General features: G+C 38.8%; 2 protein-coding genes across 5 annotated transcripts; one reads left to right on the forward strand and one right to left on the reverse strand.

Annotated features, from left to right (window-relative positions):
* Positions 1–555: 555 nt before the first annotated feature.
* On the reverse strand, positions 556–8,153 carry LOC111320796 (uncharacterized). Of its 4 annotated transcripts, none has more exons than XR_015989558.1 (9): positions 7,713–8,153; positions 7,270–7,354; positions 5,997–6,289; positions 4,663–4,909; positions 4,024–4,127; positions 2,229–3,333; positions 1,499–1,610; positions 1,293–1,426; positions 556–839 (listed from the first exon to the last, which is right to left on the reverse strand). XR_015989558.1 is itself a non-coding variant. In XM_088727551.1 (9 exons), the coding sequence occupies exons 1-9, from the start codon at positions 7,733–7,735 to the stop codon at positions 770–772; spliced, it is 2,145 nt and encodes a 714-aa protein (XP_088583677.1). In that variant the 5' UTR covers positions 7,736–8,152; the 3' UTR covers positions 556–769. The 4 variants fall into 4 exon arrangements, 2 of the variants coding, with proteins under 2 accessions (XP_088583677.1, XP_088583678.1); XR_015989557.1 differs by having other exon boundaries at positions 556–954; XM_088727551.1 differs by having other exon boundaries at positions 1,293–1,398; positions 7,713–8,152.
* A 1,131-nt stretch (positions 8,154–9,284) lies between these two features.
* Positions 9,285–10,907, forward strand: LOC148727404 (cyclin-dependent kinase inhibitor 1-like). The gene has a single exon (XM_088727560.1). The coding sequence runs from the start codon at positions 9,454–9,456 to the stop codon at positions 9,775–9,777; it is 324 nt and encodes a 107-aa protein (XP_088583686.1). The 5' UTR covers positions 9,285–9,453; the 3' UTR covers positions 9,778–10,907.
* Positions 10,908–11,008: the final 101 nt, after the last annotated feature.

The raw sequence follows: 11,008 nt of genomic DNA on the forward strand, positions 1-11,008 counted from the left end.
CACGCATAAAAATAATTTATTCAAACCCTGCAAGTGACATTGACCAATCATTCTAACCAAATCAGAATGTCTGGTTTGTTACCTTTTTTGCACTGAATCAACCCTCTTCTACACTGAATTAACTCTCTTCTGCACTGAATTACCTGAAAACTGCATTTATGTTAACCAATCAGAACTGGGTAATTTTTTCATGTATATTATTAGTGCTTAAAATGTTTATTTCTGGACTTCACCGCACTTACCATTTATGGTTTTGCTCATTTTTGGCATTCAGCCATCAATTTTTAAGAATAGGAAAACATGTTTTTTTGCTTTTATTATTTGATTGTGTAGTTCCTATGCCATGTCATTTCACTGTAGTTTTTCCTCTGGCACTTGAGTGATTTTCAATTACTTTTCAGTTGATGAAAATTTGTCCAACCTTTTTGAGTCTGTGAGCAAGCTCATCCAATGTTAGTGTAACTGTATTTATTTTGTAAGTCCTTGAGTCTCTATTGATAAGATTTCAATAACTTTCTTCAGAGACAGGAGAGATAAAGACCACAGGAAACTGCATCATACAGAAAATTATTTATTTACAGTGAACAAACTAAAGACTTTTATTTGATCAATATTAATACTTTTAACGCAGTTATCACAGAATGTATATCATCTCAGTCTTCCTTTGTTGTACAAGCTGGTGGTTGACCACCAGATTGTTGTCTTAAGATGTTGTCTATTTCTCTCTGAAAAGAGCAAATTACAATATATGAGACTTTTAAATTTCATCTCAGTCTTCGTCTGTTGTACAAGCTGATGGTTGATCACCAGATTGTTGTCTTAAGATGTTGTCTATTTCTCTTTGAAAAGAGCATATTACAACATGAGACTTTAAAAATTTCATCTCAGTCTTGCTCTGTTGTACGAGCTGATGGTTGATCACCAGATTGTTATCTTAAGATGTTGTCTATTTCTCTGTGAAAAGAGCAAATTACAATATATGAGACTTTTAAATTTCAATACATTTTTTAAAGTTATAAATACCGATAGTTGTTTTCCTGCAATTTAAGTAAAATGGTGATTAATCCTTTGGCCCTTAAAGGGTGACTTGCTTCTAATTTCTCCTTACCATATCACCTTAAGGCTGTGAGAAAAAAAAATGATCACCAACTAAAGAAGCTCTAGATTGTTAAACAAATTCTCCTTGTCAGCACCTTAGGAAATGTATAGAGGATAGTATGGAGAATATGCATACTGATGTTGGATTTAAAGGGTTAAATATTTTTGGTACTGTCATATTTAGGAACAGTTACCTAAGCTGGTCTCTATACTCTCTCTGTCTTTGACGCAAGATCTTCAACACTTCATCATCAGGGAATTCATTATCATCTGAGTTGCTATCAGGATTGGAATTTTCCTCTGGAGATAAAACATGAAACAAAGCCAACTAGATCTTGCTAAGGCAGTGTGGCAACAAGAAATGGCATTGTTTATATATGAAAAAATTTGGTGTCCTTACCAGTGACCTTGTGGCGTAGTTCGTGGTAATCTCCTTGCTGCAAGCTTTCATCACTTGTACTCAAACTGCTTGAGGAAGACTGTGGAGTGGCAAAGAGTCTCTCTGAGACAACCTTAAATAATATATAAAATCAGGGATTAGATGACAAAAATTGTTAGTTCATGTTTTCAGAATAGCAGTAGTTGCACTCCTCAACTTAAAAAGTGTTGACATTCTGAGTTTTTTTTGGCGATAGAGAAGGTTGTGGTAGCTTGGAATTTACTTGCTTGGGAGCAAAGTAATATCAATTGATCACTTGTAAATAGACTAAACAACATTTTTAGTGAGTCCAAAGAGATATCCTTGAAAAATGACCATCTTCTTGTACATTGTTCAACACTTCTTCTTATCTTTATAATACTACGAGGAACCTCTACCTTGGGAGTCAGATTTCATAAGACCATCTATACCCACTACCTGACCCTATAGTCAAAATCCATGACAATTCTTACCCCCACCCCCCACTCCTGTCCCCTGTACTATTTCCTGTTCTTCCTCAGATGGTCTCCCCCTGGGGTTTCAGTGATAAAGAACTGACTGACTTGTAGTTTGATAAGATTACTTGGTTTTTATCAATCGAGTCGATAATGTAAATTTGCCACTGTAGAGAGTTGACTTTTGAGCATAAGCCCTTTGTCAGAGTGATTGTACATGGTTAACCTGTAGTACTTGCAGTGTATTTGCTAATCACCTCTCCAATAACACCATTCAACACATGAGTGGCTCCAGCCTCCTGCGAGGCTTCCCTTTTTGGTTTCTGTTTTTGATGTGCCCTTTTTCTCTGCCCATCTTGTTCAGCTTGGGGTGACTTCATTTGACCCTTCTGTTTGTCGTCAGTTGCATCTTTTCCCCTTAACTGGTGCTTTTTGTGAGATTCTCTCAGTGTTTTTCTACTTGGTTTGTAAACTCTGTTGAGATCTCTTTCTGGTGAGTCAAGTTCTCCCTGCATTAACTCCACTACTGGGAAACTCAATGGGAGTTTCACTGCTGGATCTGACCTTCCTTTTTCAATTAGAGCCTTTTGATGAGGACATGGCAAGATATCACATGAAAGATGCACGTGAGAGGGTACATCTGCAAGTTCAAATTGCTCCTGTTCTTGGACAAGCCTAGACTGCCCTGGCCCCAAAATTTCTTGTCTTGTGATTGGTTCAGAAGATGGCACACCCATTCTTGGTTCTGATCCTTGAGCTTCATTTGCAGTTGCTGTAACAGGCTGAGAACACTGTGCAGCACCTGCACTCGCCACAGGTGCTCCAGGTAGAAGCGTGGTGCTGGGATGAGGTGGTATCAACCTTGTGGATCTTGCTTCTTGGTCAGCTGAAAGTGTTGAGGGTGTTGCAAGCTTTGTTTGCATCCCGCTCAAAGGAGGATCTGATACTTCTAATCCTGATTGTGGATTGAGAAAATCCCTCTGAGACTGACCTAGGGCTGAAGTAGGTTCAAGTATTCTCACCTCACCAGACACACCTTGAGGCTCCTCTGCTCGACTGCCAACAAATCTGGGTTGGAAGGGTCCTAACAAAAAAGTGCTTCTTGCAGGGCCCCGTTTTTTCACTTGTTCTTGAGCTCTTTCCATTTTTCTTGCCAGTCTCCATTGATACAAGATATCTTCCTCAGGAGGAGGAACAGGACGCAGGTGATGTTGTGTCAAGTTGTCTGTGAATTTTATAGCGCCTGGTCTAGAGGGTGCTTGGGATGGTGCTTCTTTAGGGGCTTTCTTCTCAGGAGCCACCCGATGGGCCCATCTTGATGGAATGGGAAGATCAGTTGAAGATGTTTCCAGAGTGCTTTCACTGAAATGTGAAAACGTTATTATTGAATTTATTGCATTATTACACAACTCGGGCAGTCAGAGGGCCGATAACTAAAATCAACCAATCAAAATGCTCTATTGCCGGTCCAATATTCTCTAAGTATTGGACTGGGCACTGTCCCAAATGGTCCCAAATGATACCGCACTTGTGTCCCTTTGAACTTCAGTCGTATAATAAATCTCTTATTAACCAAGCTTGCTCGGGACCATACTGGAAGAATATTGGCCATCGGTCTTTTTTGTACGGACCTTGCTGCGCTCGGTCCGTACTGTCAAGACCTCAGACCTATTCAATATGGCTTTTTGGTGTCTTGAGTCCTAAAGAGGGTGTCCATTTTACTCTCTATCTAACAAAGTATCTTTTGTGGTATTTCTTGTTTTGTTCTCAGAAAAATCAACTTGAGTCATTTTCAATCACTTTTCCACAACATCCCAGGCTTGGAAATGATACCACTGGTTGTTTCAGTTTTCCAATGTTCAGTACAATCCATATGTTTGTATTGTTATAATATTAAGCCCTTGTTATAATATTAAGCCCCTGTTATAATATTAAGCCCCTGTTATAATATTAAGCCCCTGTTATAATATTAAGCCCCTGTTATAATATTAAGCCCTTCTGTTTTATGCATTTCATCAATAAAGTCAACATCTTATTCAGTGCATGGATAACCTTTTTTCTAGCAGTGCCTTGGCTCTCTCTTGTAATTCTGCTGTCTTAGGGTCAATTCTTTCGAAAGATGACTTGGTTGAAGGTGAGGAAGTACTTTTGATCTTCTGCAAATTACAAATAAGACATACAAACCTTAGGCTGAGACATTTGGGGGGTCAGCTTTACATGAAGATTAAGTTCTTCCCTGCTGGCACCCTATTTGCACTTTTACTTTTTTGATCTTCCAACTGTATGCAAATAAAGTTGTTATAAATTATAAATAAATAAATTATTCCACAAAGAAATCTGTCTCACAGAGCACTGCATGATTATTCACATCTAGTCAGGTATTTGAAATCCAACAAAGCAATTGTGTTTAATATTCTGCTATGATTCACCTTTGTCTTTCAACATCATCCCATTATTGGTTTTTTGGAAATCAATATCAGTATCTGTGCACCCACCCTAACCTAACACTGATCCTAACTTGTTATCAGTTGACTACTGTTGGGATGGGGGAGGGAGGGGTAGTTGCACAATTACTCAGATACCAACATCAATTCAGTTTTTTTAAACATGAGAAAGTCTCCAAGAGGCCAATGAAAAAGTGGTAATAGAGCATCACATATCTTTACATCAACAATTGCTTGAAATATTTACACTCATTAATACTGGAGATGTTGGAGATGAACTAGCCCTCCTGGCAATACTTCTTCTCAGTTTTGGAGAGAGACTATGATGTGGGGAAGGCACAGTTCTCTCCTTTGGAGTTCCTTCTTTGGGTGTGGAGCTACTGGGCGGAGAAGGAGACAGCCACCAGAATTCCCCTCCTACCCCACTGTCAATATACATGCGATCTCGTTCCTGACGACTTGATGGTGGATTATTACGGAAACGATGTATATACCTGTTGAAAATGATTTGGAGCCTGGTTAATTGAAGTTACATTATGATTACAGATGGTTAATTGCAAACCAAAACAAATGAAAATCTGGTTTGGTAGTAATCATGCCTCAAAAGGTTCAATGCATTGCTACACATTACATGTTACGGTGATCATTACTAGTCTGTTTAGTACTCTCTCTGGTAAAATATAAGTTATAAGAAGGATTAAGGCTTCAGGAACATTTAAAAGTTAACCCTCAGAACTCTAACATTGGTATGCATATTCTCCATACTGTTCTCTATACATTTCCTGAGGTGTTGACTTGGAGAATTTGTTCAACAACAAGAATGTCATTATACGTATGATGCACCATCCTTGCAGTAGAGAGCGCTATTTATGCAATAGCGAAAATCAGACCTGAAAAAAATCAGCCCTGTACGGAATTCGAACCACTGACCTCTGCAATACTAGTGCAGCGCTCTACCAATTGAGCTAACAAGCCAACTGGGAGCAGGCCATTAAGTTGATTCGTAATAAACCTGTGATGATATGTCATTAGTTGGTGATCATTTCCTTCATCCTTGTGACCTTAGTTTTTAATTCAAGGTAAGGTAAAGCCTACTTACGAGCCATGTGGCTCATTGGGCCGGCGCTTCACTCAGGTTTCCATAGCATGAAGTGATTAGGAGTATTTCTATCCCCCCCCCCCTCCTGGATGGGATGCTAGTCCATCACAGGGTTACCCCCAGCATTAAATTTGCCGGTACCCATTTAAACACCTGGGTGAAGAGAGGCCCTGTGAGAGTAAAGTGTCTTGCCTAAGAACACAGCACAAAGTCCCCAGCCGGGGCTCGAACCTGGACCACTCGATCTGGAGTCGAGCACACCAACCATGAGGCCACTGCGCCTCCACTTTTAATTCAAGGGTGATATTGTATTGGGAATTTAGATACGAGGCACTCTTAGGGGTTAAGGGGGCAATCACTAAGGGTCATTTTTTTTTTTACATCAAATGGCGACTTACAATACCCATACTTTGGACAGATAAGACATTAGACTGTACTCCTGCTGGAAAATCCAGCCTAGATGCCCAAGCAACAAATACTACCTGGCTAAAGTGGAGTTGGGAAGAAGATGCCTTTTAAAATCTATTCCTCCATCACTGGAAGGAGTCTTTGCGTCTGTGGTTTCAATTTCTACTTCTGGCGTTGACACTAATGCTCGCTCTGTACTTGGCCAGGACTCATCAAACTTGGATGAAGATGAATGGTTGAGCTCTGTTGTTCCATTTTCTCTTGTTGGTATTTCATGTATTCTCCTCATCTGATTGGTTTTACGAAGGAATTTTTCATCCTCAGGGTTTTTGATATAGTCTTCCTTTCTATGAGGGCTGAGGCAAAGCTTAAACAAATACAGCAAATAAACAAATGACAAGAGCAAAATTGTAGATACCTGGAGGGGAAATTACAGTTATGTTCAGCAACTTTTACCTCAGGGCCATATGGGCAAAAGTAGAAAATCACATTATATAATTCCCCTCTATAATCTCTTTTGCAGAACGGTATGTTTGCAAGCCTTAAGATTTGGAATGGAGTTCTGCCCAAGTTATATGTTACATTAGCCTACAAGATGACTTTTAACAGGTAAGAATATATTTGAGTAACAAATTAATAATTGTACACCTTCTTAAAATATGGAGAATTGAATGAGCATACAGTAGTTCAGAATCAAAATGAGCGATCATTATGTTTAGCAATTATTCCACGAGCGCGCATTGGATATGAGATGATAGATAGCCAACTCGGTGCTACGCGCCTCGTTGGCTATAATCATCTCGTATCTAGCAAGCGCAAGTGGAATACTTTTATTAAAAACAGCCCCAAGATATTAGACAGATCTCACCAAATCTTAAGTTTTTTAGCTCCTTTTAATTTAAGCTGATGCATATGCTTACCATATTTGTAGATTATGGTATATTGGCTCCTATACCATAATGGCTAAGCCAATAAAAAGTCTTGAATTGCATTATCCAATGATCCAATTTTTAATAATTGTTTTATTAAAAAAAAAGCCCCCAAGATATTAGACAAATCTTCTCGACTTTATTTTGTGAGAAGAGACCGGATGTTACGATGTACAGATATTAGATTATGGTATATTGGCTGATATACCATAATGGCTAAGCCAATAAAAAGTCTTGAATTGCATTATCCAATGATCCAGTTTTTAATAATTGCTGTTACCCAATAACTTCTCAAGTTAAGTTGATCAGTTTTGTCAGAAATACCATTGATTTATTTCTCTTAACAAACGCCTTTCAAACTGAAAAACCGAATCACTTCCAATTTCAAAAGATATGGCTTGCGTTGGCTTCTGTTTACCTTTCTTTCGTCTTCGGATAGCTCCCTTTGGTTTGATGGATGATAAAATGTCTTCGGTAATGGATCAACTTGGAATGGATCTCCTCTATTTTGAACAGAACAGGAATTACAAACCACCTTATCTTAGGGAAATAAATCAATTAAACCTACATTTGGGGCTGTTTAAGTCGATGGACCATCCTAGATTACGGTCAATCCACGAGATTGTTCTTCATAGACACGTACATAAGCTCGCGCAACGGATGTACTTCTAAGTTTAAATCTTGATCACGCATAACAGCATACGTAGTTCGTTCTGAAGAAGGCTTACTTAAGCCTCGGCCGAAAAATTATGAATTACCGTTTATTTATTACTATACTGATCTGGAAACAAACCACAACTATTTTCAACTATATGACAAGCCTTTTTAGCAATCGAAGGCAGGAAAAAAATGTATACTTACGATTTCCTTAAATCCATTTCCATTAATTGATTCTAAGATGAAACGTTACAAAGTTGTTTGTATACGACTGGATTTTCGTCTCGAGAACGCGAATTAAGGACAACCCTAAACTTTTTCCACAGTTTTGCCGCCATGTTTTGAATGTCTTATCTCCAGTCTCTCGCTAACTGTACCTCCATGACAGCGAGGCGGCAACAGTAGATGGTGTCACGCGGCGTTGTGTGATCGCGTTTAGGAACAGCATTTTGCATTTCAGGAGGGTCACTGCATCTGACAGTGGGAAGAAAATTAATTTTTATTTCAGAGAGATGTATGAGTGGAATTTTTCACAGTTGCATAAGAAATCCGGAATGTCTCCACACTTCGATCGTCAACGCCGACTTGTTCACATACAGTGTCCTTCAGATTGCTAATAATAGCGCAACCACAAGTCCAGACTTGTTTCCACAGCAGTTTCCCTAAAGCGCCAAAGTAAATGTTTTTTTCTATGGAACATTTATTTTTACATCCTTTTAACATAAAAAAAATCCCTTCTCTACGGCAAAGGTCAACAACGTGTCCAAACGTGTCTCGGTATGAAATGATAATTACCACTGGGGAAGGTGCGTGATGATTATATACCTTGTCGACGTTTGATAAGCCTCAATCATTTTTTATTTCATCGAACTCCAGTTATTACGTTAGTAAAATTTGAATTTTGTTTCTCAAGTTCTCGTTGTTCGTTGCATTATTGAGGATAATTTGTACGATCGAGAAAGTGTGGTAAAATAAAAGTGACCCCGGGGAACAGACAGAACAAAGGTTACTTCCACGCATTATTGCACACGTACTGTACTGTAAATAAGCTTTACATCATTTGATAACAACTTCTCTAAGGAAAGCAGATACGCAAGTCGGAAAACTGTCATGGTCAAGGTTTCAAGCACGCGCGCAAGAAGGTTTTGTTTATGCGTTCCGGTTCAAATCCGAATAATTGAAAAATTATGAACATCGAAATTTTGACTTTTTTCCTATTTGAGCAAGGATTTATAAATCCCCTGAAGGGAAAGTCGAGTTAATTTTACCCGCTAATATCGTATGTTTCTTGATTTTTCCGAGTTCATGGAGCTACTATATTTACGGAAGCTGTCGATTTTCGTAATGAACTATTAAAAACTCTGACTTGACTAAATTTTCCCCGCGAACTGCTTGATCTTTGTTTTCGAAATAACGTTTTTTTTTTGTTTCATCACGAAATGTTCTTTGTTAAGCAGCTTTCAACACGATGAGGGAGGCAAAACTTGAACAATAAAAGTGAAAGTGAACCGAAGTGTGTCGTGCGGTGTCTGTGGAAAGCCGCCGAAAATGCGTGAGAATTGAAGTTGCTGATTAGATGTTAATTGTGCACTTCGCAGCTTTTTCGTAACAGATTTAGCTTAAAGATACCTAACTCTTTAGGTTCGTCTCGACAGGCACACACACTATCCATATGATGTCAACTTAAAATGCCTTTTATGGCGTGTTTGAAGTGGGTCAAAAAAACATGTTTAAACTTGCCCGGACAGTACGAATAATACCCAGGGTAGCTGAATATACCGGCTGATGACGTAGTGACGTAACCCTTTCGTTTTCGCGCGTTTACATAAATTCTTGCGACTCCAAAAGTCTTTGAACCCTGGAAGGAAATTGACTCGGCATAACAAAGAGACGTAGCGAGAATTCTGTACTGTGAACCCTTTCACTGCATGTGGCATTTTTTGCAATGAATCCTAAAGAGAGTAAGGCAAAGAAGTGCCTCTTTGGGCGACCAGATCACGAAGAGCTTGAAAAAGATAAGAATGAGTTGTTGAAGAAAGATTTACAAGAGATGAACAAAAAGTGGGGCTTCGATTTCGAGAAAGAGGAACCGATAGAAAACGATAGATTCCAATGGGAAAAAGTTGGGTCGACTGAAACCGAGAAAGACGAGTCTAGAGTTGGACAGAGCAGCGCTGCGGAAAAAGGGAAGGATAATGAACTTGCTAGAAAGCATTCAGCCGATAAATACTCACAGCTTCCTCAAACTCCGCCGAAAAATGGCAAATAATACTTCGTTGTTTATGTTGCTGCTAGTGCGACCTGAAATGCGGCGCGGAAATCACACGGCAATGTACGGAGCCCTTGCTTTGCCAACAGGAAGCAACTTAGATAACTGAGAAGTCATAGTTTGAACAACATGACCTTCTTCGTCCAACGATCGATTCGACCGGAAATAAGCGGAAAAACACAACCAATTTTTGAATTTTCCTTCAAGGGTAACGCTATGGGATACTTGTGAGTTGCCATCAGGTGTTTCAGATTTATATTATTTAATTTCACCGTAATTTATTACTTTCCGAGTTTCGAATTTCAGAAATAGTTACCGATTGCTCGCCGCTCGAGGTCTTGAATAAACCCTTCGCTAATGTATTTAACACCTTTCATGTTCTGTAAAACTCTTTAGCAGGTGCGCTCGGGCAGAGTTGGATTTGCATGTCGTTTAAAAATATAGAAGAAGATAGACATTTGTTGGTTTAAATAATCCAGTCAAGACAGATAAGGAGAGATAAGGTGTACATCTATATGTACAGTGTTATAATTGTAACCTGACAGGGACTCAGGCCTTTTCTAGTTTTGTATAAATTGTATGATTTAAATATTTGAACTTAAAAACTGAATCATAACTAAGCAAGCGGGTGCCTCCGAAAGTGGTTAGCGTCTTAATTTATTGTATTCATTGGTATAAATGTTCCACTATCTTAGTAATTACTAACTGTTCAATTTTCGTGACAGTTTGTCTGACTAAAGTGTTACTGAATGTTCCGAAAATGTTTCGGAACTTAATTTATCTGGAAACCCCTTAGCTGAGTTGTTTAGCTATCGTACGCAATGGGCTGTTATATGAAGCGTGGATGCAAATATCGGTCAACTGCGTATTTAAAACTAAGGACAACTATTTTGGTTTTCCTCTTGACTGGTCGAAATATTGTCACGTTTCAACGCTTTCACACCTTCCAGCAGGCACGCTTCCAATGATGCTAGAGCACCGTGACTAACCACAATAGGTTTTCGAAAACCTTAGACTTCTTCAATTTTTCCTTTTTTCTTCTTCTCAATTTTGAGAGCAGTAGGCCAGTCTATTATCATTTTATAATGGTGTCATTTTTCGTTTCAAATAAATCTTTGAATGCGTGCGAATCTGATTTTTCTTACAAGAAATTTCATTCGTCTGTTTTACGTAACTTTTCAACTGCGTTAGATAGCAGTTTTACGCAAAGTACTCGAACAGCGAGGAAATT

This window comes from Stylophora pistillata, chromosome 7 (genome assembly GCF_964205215.1).
Source record: "Stylophora pistillata chromosome 7, jaStyPist1.2, whole genome shotgun sequence".
NCBI lineage: Eukaryota > Metazoa > Cnidaria > Anthozoa > Scleractinia > Pocilloporidae > Stylophora > Stylophora pistillata.